At 40.7% G+C, this 14,759-nt stretch overlaps 1 protein-coding gene across 1 annotated transcript in view; it reads right to left on the reverse strand.

Annotated features, from left to right (window-relative positions):
- Positions 1 to 14,759, reverse strand: part of LOC118844985 (signal-regulatory protein beta-1-like) — a 35,365-nt gene that overhangs the window by 12,519 nt on the left and 8,087 nt on the right. The window contains exons 3-4 of the mRNA XM_036753006.1: positions 11,220 to 11,534; positions 2,742 to 3,062 (exon numbers count right to left, since the gene is read on the reverse strand). Of these exons, the coding sequence (XP_036608901.1) occupies positions 2,742 to 3,062; positions 11,220 to 11,534 (636 nt within the window). The remainder of the gene's footprint in view (positions 1 to 2,741; positions 3,063 to 11,219; positions 11,535 to 14,759) is intronic.

Genomic DNA, 14,759 nt, shown 5'->3' on the forward strand with positions numbered 1-14,759 from the left:
TTTCCCCAGAGGGTTCCCATCCCCAGCCACAAATTTCACCCTATGAAGGACAATGTGTTGTATGATAATAAAATAAAAAAATAGCCTGTTCTCAGTTTCTCAATTTTAGAAGGATGAAATTATGTTTATGGCAAGTCATGCTGTTATAAACAGCTCTGTCTTTTCCAGAGGGTGAGCTTTAGCACTTCTCTGGATAATTGAAGCCCCTGATCACTGCTGGATCATGTTTCTGTGTCAGGATTGTTTCCTAAAGTACTCAGTTATTTCCTCTTTCTGTAAAAATGTTGTGTAGTGTTCACAGATAAGAAAATCACTTCTCTAGTTCACCTTTTAAAAAATCCAACCACTTTCTACCATAGTCTTCCTGTTTCATAGGACTTAGATTTCCTCAAGCATATATACCTCTTAATAAATAATAGTACTCAGTCACTCCTTATTCCAATCTTCTTCCCTTTTAATAGCATATAACCACTGAGAGCCTTTTCTTGTGATGTATTTTACTATGTAATTACAGTGGTGTATTGGTAAATGTTTAACTACAAGCTCTCTGGGAAGGAACAAACTATATGCAGAACACTCTGCTTAAGATAACTTTCATTATTAACATTTTCTCTGTGATTTTTAAAGTCCAGACAATGGACAAAACATTAAATTGAGCCCTAATTTATAGTGCTTCTTGAATTCCCAGGTGTAAATGCTCACCCTTAATATTTAACAATTGACTCTCACAAATTGTTTCAAGCTGTCTCCAACATATTTCAGGTTTTACCACCAAACCTTTGTGATTCCTATGGAGTTATATTTAACCTCTTGCATTAGAACCTTCAGTTAAGCTATCTTGCTGAATAAACTCTTTGCATTTATGTCTAAGCATATGATTCACTCTAGGATTCACCCTTGTCTCCTTTCTTGTTTTTTTTTTTCCTCTGTGAGTGGGATATCTCAGAGTATGAATTAAATGAACTTCAGGCTCTGAAAATTGAGAAGATACTATGATCACTGGACCATGCCACTAACGAGAAGATGCCCTTTTCTTGAACAATGCCTCTTCACATGTCTACCAAGATTCCAGAGGTCCTAGGTCACATGGATCCTAGTCTAGTGCTCTACCATTGCACCCCACTGTCCCATTGGGACTAAGATACTGGATACCAAGGTCCTGGCCCTCTCACCCATTTCTCCAGTGATCCTGAGCAAATCACTTCCCTCTCGGCCTCAGTTTTCCCATTTGTAAAGTGATAGGTTCTGACAATGATCCCCACATGCCCTTCTAGTTCTAACAGTCTGTGTTCCAATGTCTCTTGTGGCCCAAAGAAGTTTTTTTTAATCTCTTTATTTATTCCTACGTCATCAGGTCCTGTAAGATCCTTTTGATTAGTAGACAATGTGTTGAATGAGTCGTTTTTAAAGTAACAAGACATACAGCAGGGGGACCCTAACCTGAGGCTCTAAAACCATTAGTTCTTTGGAAGTGATTCCAGGAGTAAGTGTAGGGCAATCAGGATAGTGCAGTGGATAGAATGTGGGGCCTGGAGCCAAGAAGACGCATTTCCCTGAGTTCTAATCTGACTCCAGATACTAGCTGTGTGACCCTGAGAAATCCACTTAATCCTGGCTGTCTCAGTTCCTCTTCTAAAAATGAACTGGAGAAGGAAATGGCAAATGACTCTAGTATCTTTGTCAAGAAAATTCCAGCTAGGGTCACAAGGAGTCAGACACTCACCAACAATAAGATCTACCCTCATAAATTCTCTTTATCATAGAGTGTTATAATATAGAGACTATTTTTTTTTTGCTTTTTGGCAGGGCAATTGGGGTTAAGTGACTTGCCCAAGGTCACACAGCTAGTACATGTGTCAAGTGTCTGAGGCCGGATTTGAACTCAGGTCCTCCTGACTCCAGGGCCGGTGCTCTACTCACAGCGCTACCTAGCTGCCCCATAGAGACTATTTTTATGTTGGTTTTAGTTTCTATGATATAAATAGTGGAGGAAACAATTACTATGGGCCTTCGTCAACGACCCAGTGGAATTTTGGATGCTGCCTAAGGAATAGTGTGAAATAAAGGGAAGAGCCTTAGAATGGGAGTCAAAGGGAGCTATGCTTAGTGGCATATGCCTATTACTCCAGCTATCTGAGAGGCTGAAGGTAGCAGATCCCTGGAGATCGGAAGTTCTGAGCTGCAGGGGGCTAAATGAGCTACTCCAATCAGGTATCCAAAAAACCATTTGGCATCAATGCTGTGAACCCCAAGAGTGGGGTACAACCAGGATACCTAAGGAGAGATGACTGTTCCAGGTCAGAAACAGCAGGTCAAAGCTCTGCTGCCTATCAGTAATGGGGTCCTAGTCTTCAGTAGCGCCTGCACTTCTAGTCTGGTAAGATGGCATGAACCAGTCTTAAAAAAAAAGCATCAAAGACTGGAATCTAATTTGGGCTCTTCTACTTACCAGCTTTGTGAACACAAGGGAGTCATTTTACTTTTTTAAATAAGCTGCACTTATAATTCCTGTCTCACTTAAAAATCCCAGAGATGAGGCAAGGAGTACATAAAATACTGTGCATATAAGACCCTCATAAATTAAAAAGCTCCACCCTCATTTGTGAAGGAGGATTGTGATCATTATCATGTTGGGTCAAGTGAGCGGCTCTTTATTTGAAGGGAGTCTGAGCTCTGAACCACCTCTGTACAAGAGTCAAATAGAAGCTCAATTCTCTGATTAGGACCTGAGATAAACTCACCTGGGCATGTTTGAGCCCCATGCATGGGAGAAGCTGAAGCTCTCAGTGTCTCATTGATAGGAGGCTGGGAATCATGGAACACCTGACAGGTGAAAACAGTATCTTCTTTTTGTGCAGACATGGGAACCATGAGTGAGCAATCAAGGCTATAGGTGCCATCCTTATTCTCAGTGGGTGTAGTTGACTTCTTTCCTCCAACAATGATGCCATTCATCAGCCAGGTGACATTTAAGTGGTTGGGGTAGAATTTCAACACATAGCAGGTGGCTGCCATCCAATCTGGAGGGAACAACAGACTAGAAACCCCAATTTCTGGTGGAACTAGAAGAACATAAGGAAACGTTAGCATAACAAAGACCAGAATCTAATTTCCTGGCTAATGATAAAGGGAACAGGAAGCAATATCTTGGCAAAAGTGACAATAATCCCTTCTTCTTGGGAGTAGGTGTTCATTGGTCCCTTCATTTGGAATAATTCCTAATATAAGGGACATTGGCTATCTTTTCTCCTCTGAAAGCTCTTTGCAGGCAGGAACCATTTTATTTCTGTGTGGTAACCCCAGCATAGAAGTTGAGTGCCTTGTATACAGTGTTACACTTATACAGTTCTGTTGGCCGTGTTGTTTGTCAGGGGTAGACAAAGTCTGGACCTATAATTGGAGGTGTTTAACAAATGTTTTTGAATGTAATTGACTCCAACCCACTGAGGTTAAATCCTACTCTCTCTTAATTGCCTCTTTGTGTCCTGAACCTTAGATCTCATATAGGATGTGGTAGGAGGAGGGTCCTTTTTCTTGGACTGGAGGAGAGACAGCGAAGTGTAGTGGACAGAGTCAGGAAGAATTGGATTCAAGTTCTATCTTTTACATATACTGGCTATGAATTAATTCTGACCCTGGAGCAAGTCACTTAACCTCTCAGTGCCCCAAGAAAATATCTTAAACTATGAGTTCAAGAGTTTTCCATTGTAAAAATGTTTTGGAGATACCCAGTTTCCCAGAGTTAAGGCCCAGCAAGCAGGCTGTGTCCTAAGCCTGGAATAATAATAATCCTTTGTGTTCAGGATGATATCACCCTGTGGCAAAGTGTATTGCTTTGACCAGTACCAGGTGTTCATTGAGGGATTTACCTCCTCCTATTAACCAGGGCCGTCCAATACATGTTCATAGTCCCTGTTCCTTGTCACTGACAGTTCTGGTTCTATACCTGGCATGGTAGTCATGACCCTGAAGAATTGAGAAATGACTGTTCCCATAGGACCCAAGAATACCTCAATAGTCCCAGGAAATGCCAACCTTGAGAACTATCTCAAGATCTAAGAATAGTTGTGTTGTGGCCCACCTCTTTCATGTATGTAAGTGGCACCAGCCCTAGCAGTCTTGAGCCCTCCTTCTTAGGAAGGGGACTTAAATATGCCTACATAATTTTCCCCCCTCTGAACTTAATTAAACTTCTGTTTATGTCCTGACTCTCCTGTCTCTAGCCTGCTCTGTTTGTTTGGCTCCAGCCACCCACAGGTTAGAAGCCTGCTCTGGTCCAGTTGACATTAATTGGTGTCAGAAGTAGGATCTGACATGTAACAGGGCCAAATGGACCTTGTGGTCCAAGTGGTGGTGCACTAGGTGCTATTGGAAATTTATTTCTCTGAAGTCTGACCCCCCGCCTTGTCTAGTGAGTCCACTGCGCTTTCCTGCTGAAATCATCTGGCTCACCCTTGATTGAGCTTGGCTTTTCATTGTGAAGAATGTTCCAGGGTCCTTTTTCTTACACTGGATCACTGTGGTAAGGCCTGTTTTGCACACAAATTGGCAAGCTTTATGCCTGCATTTAGTGTTTTATTTTTTAATTTTTATTTGCTGCACGTGTCAAATTTTATTTGAGTAAGGATGGCTTGAACATTTAGTTGTGTGCATCTGCAACTGGTTGAAATTAATATATATATATTTTTATTTTTAATTTACAACACATGGTTCTACATAATTTTGAGTTCCAGATTTTCTTCCCTCTCTCCCTGCCTCCCTCCCCAAGCCCATATAACTTCCACATATAACTTCGCATTGAATTAATTTATACACTAGTCAAGTTGTGGAGAAGAATTATGACCAATGGAATGAATCATGAGAAAGAAGAAACAGAACCAAAAAAAAACCCACAACCCAAAAACAAAAATAAAAGAGAGAACAAAAAGAGGAAGAAAAAGGCAAGCATGAAGTGCTTTCTCCAGATGTAGATAGCATTCTCCATCGTGAATCCTTTTGAGTTGTCTTTGTACCTTGTGTTGCTGAGATGAGCAAAGTCTGTCAGGGTTAGTCCTCACAGAATCCATATATCTGTGCTTGTGTATAATGTTCTCCTGGCTCTAATCTAGTCACTTAGCATTATGTCGTGTAGGTTTTTCCAGGTTGTTGTGAAGTCTGTATCATCCCCATTTCTTATAGCACAACAGTATTCCATTACCTTCATATACCACAGCTTGTTCTGCCATTTCCTAATTGATGGGCATCCCTTTGATTTCCAATTCTTAGCTACCACAAAAAGAGCCGCTATAAATATTTTTGTACATATGGGTCCATTTCCCACTTGTGTGATCTCTTTGGGATACAACCCTAGAAGTGATATTGCTGGGTCAAAGGGTATGAATATTTTTATAGCCCTTTGGGCATAGTTCCAAATTACTCTCCAAAATGGCTGGATCAGTTCACAACTCCACCAGCAATGTAACAATGTTCCAATTTTCCCACATCCTCTCCAGCATTTATCATTTTCTTGTTTTGTTATTTTAGCCTATCTGACAGAGAGATATGGTATCTAAGAATCTAAGAGTTGTTTTGATATGCATTTCTCTAATCAGTGGTGATTTAGAGCATTTTTTCATATGCCTATAGATATCTTTAATTTCTTCCTCTGAAAACTACCTGTTCATATCCTTTGACCATTTCTCAATTGGAGAATGACTTGTATTCCTATATATTTGGTTCAGTTCCTTGTATATTTTGGAAATGAGGCCTTTATCAGAGACACTAGTTGTAAAGATTTTCTCCCAATTTTCTGCTTCCCTTCTAATCTTTGATGTATTGGCTTTTTCTGTACAAAAACCTTTCAATTTAACATAATAAAAATTATCCATTTTGCATTTTGTAATGCTCTCTATCTCTTGTTGGGTCATGATTTCTTTTCTTTTCCATAAATCTGATAGGTAAACTATTCCTTGCTCTCCCAAATTGCTTATAGTTTCAGCCTTTATTCCTAAATCATGAACCCATTTTGACTTTATTTTGGTATATGGTGTAAGATATTGGTCTATGCCCAGTTTCTGCCCTATCATTTTCCAATTTTCCCAGCAGTTTTTGTGAAATAGTGAATTCTTAGCCCAGAAGCTGTATTCTTTGGGTTTATCAAAGAGTAGATTGCTATAGTCATTGGCTTCTCCATCTTGTGTATCCATCCTCTTCCACTGATCCACAACTCTTTCTTAGCCAGTACCAGGTAGTTTTGATGACTGCTGCTCTATAGTACAGTTTAATATCTGGTATGGCTAGGCCACCTTCTCTAGCATTTCTTTTCATTAATACCCTAGATATTCTAGACCTCTTGTTCTTCCAGATGAATTTTGTTATTATTTTATCCAGCACTGTAAAATAATTTTTTGGTAGTTCAATTGGTATGGCACTGAATAGATAGATTAATTTAGGTAAAATTGTCATTTTTATTATATTAGCTCGGCCTAACCATGAGCAACTGATATTTTTCCATTTATTTAGATCTGACTTTATTCGCGTGGAAACTGTTTCATAGTTATGGTCATATAGGCCCTAGGTTTGTCTTGGCAGATAAACTCCCAGATATTTTATAGTGTCTACAGTAACTTTGAATGGAATTTCTCTTTCTATCTCTTGCTGTTGGGCTTTGTTAGTAATGTATAGGAATGCTGAGGATTTATGTGGGTTTATTTTATATCCTGCAACTTTGTTAAAGTTGTTTATTATTTCAAGTAGTTTTTTACTTGATTCTCTAGGATTCTCTAAGCAAATCATCATATCATCTGCAAAAAGTGATAATTTAGCTTCTTCTTTGCCTATTCTAATTCCTTCAATTTCTTTTTCTTCTCTTATTGCTATAGCTAACGTTTCTAGTACCCCTGATGTTATTGGGAATGCATCTAGCTTATCCTCATTACAAATAATGCTTGTTGATGGTTTTAGGTAGATGTTATTTATAATTTTAAGGAAGGATCCATTTATTCCTATGCTTTCTAGTGTTTTTAACAGGAATGGATGTTGTATTTTGTCAAAGGCTTTTTCTGCATCTATTGAGATGATCATATGGTTTCTGCTAGTTTTGTTGTTGATATGGTCAATTATGCTAATCATTTTCCTAATATTGAACCAGTCTTGCATTCCTGGAATAAATCCTACCTGGTCATAGTGTATTATGCTGGTGATAAGTTGCTGCAATCTTTTTGCTAATATTTTATTTAAAATTTTTGCATCAATATTCATTAGGGAAATTGGTCTATAATTTTCTCTGTTTTGCCTCTACCTGGTTTGGGTATTAGTACCATATTTGTGTCATAAAACAAATTTGGTAGGACTCCTTCTTCACCTATTTTCCCAAATAGTCTACAAAGCATAGGAATTAATTGTTCTTTAAGTGTTTGATAGAGTTCACATGTAAAACCATCTGGCCCTGGAGATTTTTTCCTAGGGAGTTCATTTATGGCTTGCTCAATTCCTTTTTCTGAAATTTTTTAGAAATTTTAATTCCTTTTCTGTTAACCTGGGCAATTTATGTTTTTGTAGATATTCATCCATATCTCTAAGGTTGTCAAATTCATGGGCATACAATTGGGCAAAATAATTCCTAATTATTGTTTTGATTTCCTCTTCATTAGAGGTGAACTCACCCTTTTCATTTTTTATGCAGGTAATTTGATTTTCTTCTTTCTTTTTTTTTTAATCAAATTGACCAAAGGTTTATCAATTTTATTGGTTTTTTCATAAAACCATCTCTTTGTTTTATTTATTAATTCAATAGTTTTCTTGGTTTCAATTTTGTTAATCTCTCCTTTGATTTTCAGTATTTCTAATTTTGGCACACAACTCAAAAAGCTAGAAAAAGAACAAATTGAAACTAATATTTTAACTGAGTGCTGCTGAGGCATGACTTTACCTCTGCCTGCCTCATGGCTTAAACTCTTCTCTTTTAATTTGATGTTTGGCTTTGGGATGCACACTCTTGTTTTTTCTGTTTGTATCTGTCTTGTCTGTGTCTTTGTAAAATGCAGAATGTCGGTGTCACAGCCCATGTCCTTCTGTTAACCCCTCTCATGTAGATCAGATTAAGAAAAGAGAATGCTGGACAATTCCATGGAAAATTGAATTCCAGTCTGCCCCACCTGGTGTTAGGGGAGGGGGGCAGCAGCTGCAGTGGGGCCCAACATACCCTGCCCCAGCAGCCTTCCAATGCCATTATCTTCAGCAGTGGGGTGCAGAGAGATCAAGCCTCATGGCTTGAATTCCTTGAGTCCTAACACTAGGAACTACCATCAATGGTAAGGTGCCACCAGCCACCCCAGCCCCTAGGCTTCTGTCACATATCCCTAGAGCCCAGTTGCTCAGTGTCTCCAGCAAGACCAGCTGTAGGCAAGTCTCACCTTGCTGCTGTCTGGGAGAGTCTGGGTGCCCCTGGCAGCACCTAGCATGGCAGTATGAGGAGGGGAAGCCAACTGTTTCCCTGCCATAGCCCCAAGTACCTATTTCCCTTAACTCTCACAGAAGTCATATTCATTTGAGCTGAGGGAACATTCCCTTCATGGGAAAAAGAGAACAAGAGAGGCCTACATTTCATGAGATTGCACGAGACTAAGGTAGACTCAATTCATGCCCTGTGACATTCCTGAAAATAACAGTGGGTGTCATAAATTACTCAGAATCCACACACAGGGTGTTTTCATGGGAAAATATGTGCCCCCAATGGTCAAACATGGGCTGAGTCAGCTGACTTTAATAGCACAGTGGTCACCTGGATAAATCAAACCTGACTGGCAGTGCCAGAAGGAATATGGTAGGTTTGGGCACCACCAGTTTCCTAGTACCCTATCTATACCCAGAGTCCAATACCTTTTTTCATAGTTTGATATCCATTCTAGTCAGCATAGGTATGGACGTCATCTTCTATAGGAATGCCCAATAACAACCACCAGACCCTTTGGCATCTTGTACCATGACTTGTGTTCAGTAGAATGTGTCCTGATAAGCTTGAGAGCCCTTATTGTGCTTGTAAGCTGGGGAGTTGCAGGGGAAGAGATTCATAGGAAGATGGAAGATTCACAGACGGCCATTGCAGAACAACTAAAGGACCAAATTGAGGACACTGCCAGAGTACTTAACAAACTGGCTGAAGGGTAACATAGTTTGGGAGCTCTGGTGATAGAATGCTAGCTGGCCTTGGACTAGAAGGTAGCCAGCCAGGGAGGAGTTTGTGGTTTGTAAACTCCTGTTGTGTGCGGATTGAGGCCTGGGCGAAATAGCCCACATCACACACCTTATAAGAAATCACATGAAGACTACAGATACCACCATCACAGATGTTAAGAACATCTTGCCAAGGACTATGAATATTTTCATAATCTTTTCTCCTGGATTTTTTCCAGGCAAATGACCAGGATTCCTGGTAAAATCCTTTGATTTATTGGGATTATTATGCTTGCTCTGATTTTGTTTAGCTTATTTTGTAGACACAGTAGAGTATAATAGCGGACGGTGGGTCCAAGGGGTGGATTGTGAAAAAATTATATTTTGTCTTGTTACCCCTGTCATGGTCTCCTCCCTTCTAGTCAGTATATACATGAAGTCTATAAGGAGCCAGTATAGAGGAGTAATAGTAGGAAATCAGATTGCAAAGGGGGAACTTGGAAGTCATGTGTAAACCATCCCCAAGATCGAAAGGAGCATAATTGACAAATTGTATCATGCATTAACCAAAACTTACACCCTGAATCAGCTGAATCGGCAGAAGCCATTTAGGTGCTGCTGCTGGGTCTTTGGGTCCTATGATATGTCCATCTCAGACTACTTTCAGACCTCTGCAGTAGGGCTAGCAGAACAGCAAGAAGTGCTAATAATTTTGAGATGATTAGAGCATGTTAACTTAAAATTTTACTGACAACTTTGATATGATTTCGATGTGTCAATGAGCTAACCACCAGGTGGCACAGATAAGAGTTAGTCTATTCCTCAAAAAATCTATTAAAATGATTCCTCAAACACCCATCTCCCAATGACTCTTCCATCTTCTTTAGGTCAGTGATGCTTAGGGCTCCCAGCTCTAATCTGCAGTTACTTGAGTGATAGACTGTTCCTCTCTCCTTCTCTATCCTCTTCCCAACTGCTGCCCATTTCCCTGTCTTCACCACCCCATGCCCTGCTCCCACACCATCTTCCTCTGTACCCCTTTTGTCGTGTGTCTCACTACTTTCTATAGATTTGCCCCCGATCCTCTGTGGTTATTCATGCTGTGATGGCACTCTGTTTTCTCCTGCCATAATGATTTTTCCCAGCAAGCACCCAAAGAACTGGGTGTGCCTGCCTCCATTTCATATTTCATGATCATTTCACTTCTTCTTTTCTGCTTCTATTTTTTCCTTTTCTTGTTTCTCCTCCTCCTTCCCTGTCTCTTTCCTCCCTGGCAATCTCAGAGAAGAAGGCATTGGTAACCCACATTCCAGGGACTTCAACACTAGATGTTGCAGTGAGTTGTCATAAATTCACAGACCTTAGAACCGGCACACCTGGGTTCATACCCATTTCCAACAAATGTATGTGACCAAATATTTGTGTGACCTACAGAAAGAAATTGATTCCTTGGAACACCGGTTTCTTTATGTGTAGAAGACGAATGATCACTCACTCTCTAGGCTTGATGTGGCTACTGTGAAACAACCCTATTAAGCTCAACGAAACTGGCAGTTGTTCTTATACTTAGTGCTTAAAGGGTGAGCTGGGAAAGATGCTCAGGGAAATTGCGAGGACAAGACAATGTTTCCTGAACTTCTAGGATTGAGGGAGCTCCCAGAGTAACTTCAGAAGACTCTATTTGGCCTTCATTGGCATTTGGGTGGTTCAGTGGATAGCTTGCTGGGCCTGGAACCAGGAAGCCTTGAGTTGAAATCCAGCCTCAGACACTTACTAGTTCTATGACCCTAGGCAAAGTTCCTTAAAATATGGCTCAGTTTCCACAGCTGTACGGTGGTGATTATTCTTCCACCTACCTCCCAGGGATTTGTGAGGATTAAATGAGTTAATATTTCTAAAGCACTTGGCACAGTGCCTGGCACATATTAGGCACCTAATAAACATTTGTCGTTTCCTAGAGAAGGGCCAAACTTATAAGGTGTTCTTGGTCTCAGAGAAAGCTGGGAAAAATAGGCCAAATTGGGAGAGGAGGTAGGGAAGAAGTGCCTAGGCCATGGCTCACTCACCTCGAATAATGTCTGACAACTTCTTTTTCCCACGCAGAGGACTTGATAATGTGTGGTGATGAATTTCACAGATGACCTCAGAGTGAACATCACTGGCTGTGAGCAGCACCTGCGCAGTGCTGGTGAGGTTGTAGGAAACACTATCTCCCTCGGGGAAAACACGGGTCCAGAGAGCCGGGAGCTCAGTCCCATTTTTAAACCACTTCAAGGTGATGTCTTTGGGGAAGAAGCCAGTTGAGCTACAGGACATATTCACCATCTGGTTGATGTTTGCTCTCTTCTGGGGGCTGGACACCAAAGGAAGAGAGGGTTTGGCTGGAAAAATCAACCGTTACATGGAGTAAATACCTATCGGCCATCCCATCAAATGAAATAATTGATGCAAACCACTTCTGTCAGACTTTAAAGACCTCCATTGGATCAAATAGGTTTTGCAGTGGAGAGAGCCCAAACATGGAGTCAGGGAGACCTGAGTTCAAATTCAGCCTCAGATACTTACTAGCTATGTGACCTTGGACAAGTCACTTTATTTCTTAGTTAGTTTCTTCGTCTGCAAAAAAAGGGGTAATAACAGCACCTACTTCCCAAGATTGTTGTGTGAGGCACAAGAGACAATATCTCTAACATGCTCAGCACAGTTCCTGGCATATGGTAGGCAACATATACAAGTGTCAGCTTTTATGAAAGAAAGTCTCTCTGGAATCTGATATGCACCCATTTGATGGGTGCTTTATTGGAACTGATGAATCCTTTGTCCACTGTGCAGAGACTAGAATCAGTCCATATTCTGATAATCCCAAAAGAAGGCTGGGTGGAGGCATAAGGAGCCAAACTCTGAGGTTCCCTGGGGGAAATTCTGGGTTGAGTCAAAGAATGGTTTGGGGATAATTCAGGAAGTATAAACTGAGTGTATCTAAATTCAGAGCATGGGGGTCCAGGCTATGGGATAGATATGTATTTTTAAGAAGATATATGTGTGTGTGTATACACACACACGGACATACACACATCATATACAAATTTTGCAGTTAAATACATAAAGATGAAAAGAACATTTCCATGTAGACACCACAACATGAAAAAAATATCTAAGGAAATCAAAAATGAGAGTGATATGGTGAGTGTGTTTCCTCCTCTCACACAGCCCCCACTCTAGTGCAGGACCTCATGAACTCACACCTTAACTACTGCAATACCCTGCTGCTAAGTCTATCTGTTTCAAATCTCTCCCTAGTCTAACCCCTAGTTCACTCAACAACCAAATTGATTTTCCTAAAATGTTAAGTCCAACTACATCATTGCCCTCCTCAGTGGAGTTTAATGGCTTCCTATCTCCTACCTCCAGAATCAAATACAAAATCCTCTGTTTGTCGTTCATTGTCCTTGAGGGCTAGAATTGTCTTTTACCTTTATTTGTATCCCTAGCACTTATTACTGTGCCTAGCATATAGTAGGAAGTTAATTGATTGACAGAGACAGTGCTTAATTTAAATCCTAATGTGACTCAATCTATGAGACTCTTGGCCAGCTACAGAGTCTGGGACTGTCTAGCATTTTAATCACTAGATGTTTAGGTTTAATCGATACATGTTTAGGTCAGTAGATGACACCCAGAATCCACAAAGACGTCTACAAGTTAGAAGGATGAGTCAAATCTAGAACCAGGAGGTGGTTGTTCTATTTTTTTCTGCGTCAGCCATACCACATCTAGTTTACTACATTCAGTTCTTGGTGTTACATGATAGGAAGGCACTGATAAGCTAGAGAGCCTCCAGAGGATGGTGACCATAAGGATGAGCAGCCTGCAAAATATGGCAATGAGCTAGGAATGATTATTGTGGAGAAGAGAAGACTTGGTGGTGAGGTTTGGGTGGGACAGAACAGAATATCCATCTTCCAATGCTAGAAGAACTGGTATGGGGAAGAGGGAGTAGACTTAGTCTTCTTCCCCCTGGGGCAGAACTAAGAGTAATTGCAAGAGGCAAGGTTGAGCTAAGTGTAAGAAAAACCTTCCCAGTGAATAGAACTTTCCAAGGTGGAAAGAACAAGCTCCTGAGGTTCTCCTTCAGCTGAGGTGTTCAAGGAAAACTTGGATGGCCTCTTGTACAGGGAGATGCGTTAGAATAGATTTTGAGCCAGGTCTATACTAGATATCTACTAAGGTTCTTTTCTATTGTGGGACGCTGAGGTTTTTCAAGTTCTTACCCTTTAGATCCCAAAGGGATGCCTGAAAAAACTAAGAATGAGGCTAAATGGTGCAAAGAAGAAAATCCTGGCCTGGATATCTGAGTAATAATAAGCGTAGTAAGAATAATAAAGACAATTGCATTTATGTAATTCTTTAAGTTTTTAATGTGCTTTACATATATTATCTCACTGATCCCTACAAAAATCCTCTAAAATAGGTGCTACTCTTATCCCCATTTTTCAGATAAAGCACACTGAGACTAAGAGAGGCGAAATGACTTGTCTGAGGCAGCATTTAAACTCAGGATTTCTTGACTTCAAGTCTAATAGTCTAACCATTATGGTCTCAGCTGACCTGGAGTTTTGGCTCTGCCCCTCAGACTTGCTGTGTGACTTTGGACAAATCATATGCCCTCTCTGGGTTCAATTTCCTCCTCTGTAAACAAAAAATTTGTATTGCGTAACCACAATCATGATCTCCATGATTCCTTACTCTGAGTAGGCTGGGATGATCTGAGCTTTTATACTTGGAACACATTGAGAGGGTATTAAGAACTCTTGTAGGATCTGGCAATGAAGAAACGAGGGAGCTCTACAAATGTATGATGTGGCAGAGAATTGGCCTCTGCCAAGAAGTCCTGGGTTCAAGTTTTGCTTCAGGTAAAGAGAAGACAGAAGGAAAAATCTGAAATTGTACCTGCTAGATTGAGCTCCCCTACTGATAAGAAGAGGACAATGAACTGACGTGGCTTGGTAGGAGGTTTGATTTTATGTTGGAAGAAGTGACTGCAGCATCATGTAATGTCAATGTACTACAGATGTGATGGCAAGAAGGCCGAGAAGGACTACAGATTATCATGCTGCCTGTATCCTTTGTATCCTCAGGGCTTAGACCTGTGCCTGGTACTGATTAAGTGGAGAATGAATGTTTGTTAACTGCCAGGTGTGGTGGCACATGTCTATAATCCCTGCCACTGGGAGTGGCTCAGGTTAGTGCATCTCTTGAGTTCAGGGGGTTTGAACTACAGTAGGGTAAAGCTGAAAAGCTGTCCACACAGAGTCTGGCACACATTTGGTGAGCCCTTAGCAGCAGAGGAGGCCACCAGGGTGGTCAAAATGGTCCAGCATGTAAAAGAGGAATAGGTCTTAGCTTCCATGTTGATCATTTGGCATCTGGCCCATGAGTGGCCACTGTACTTCCAGCCTGAGATATTGAAATATCAGTTAAGTTGGGACTTTCTTACTCTTTTAAAATGATTAAATGCCTTTGATTGAGCCTTATTGGGTGCAAAGCCCCAGGCCCAAACCCCTATCTACTAGGTGCTAAGTCTATGTGAGTGTGAATCCCTCAGG

Source organism: Trichosurus vulpecula, chromosome 3 (assembly GCF_011100635.1).
Source record: "Trichosurus vulpecula isolate mTriVul1 chromosome 3, mTriVul1.pri, whole genome shotgun sequence".
NCBI lineage: Eukaryota > Metazoa > Chordata > Mammalia > Diprotodontia > Phalangeridae > Trichosurus > Trichosurus vulpecula.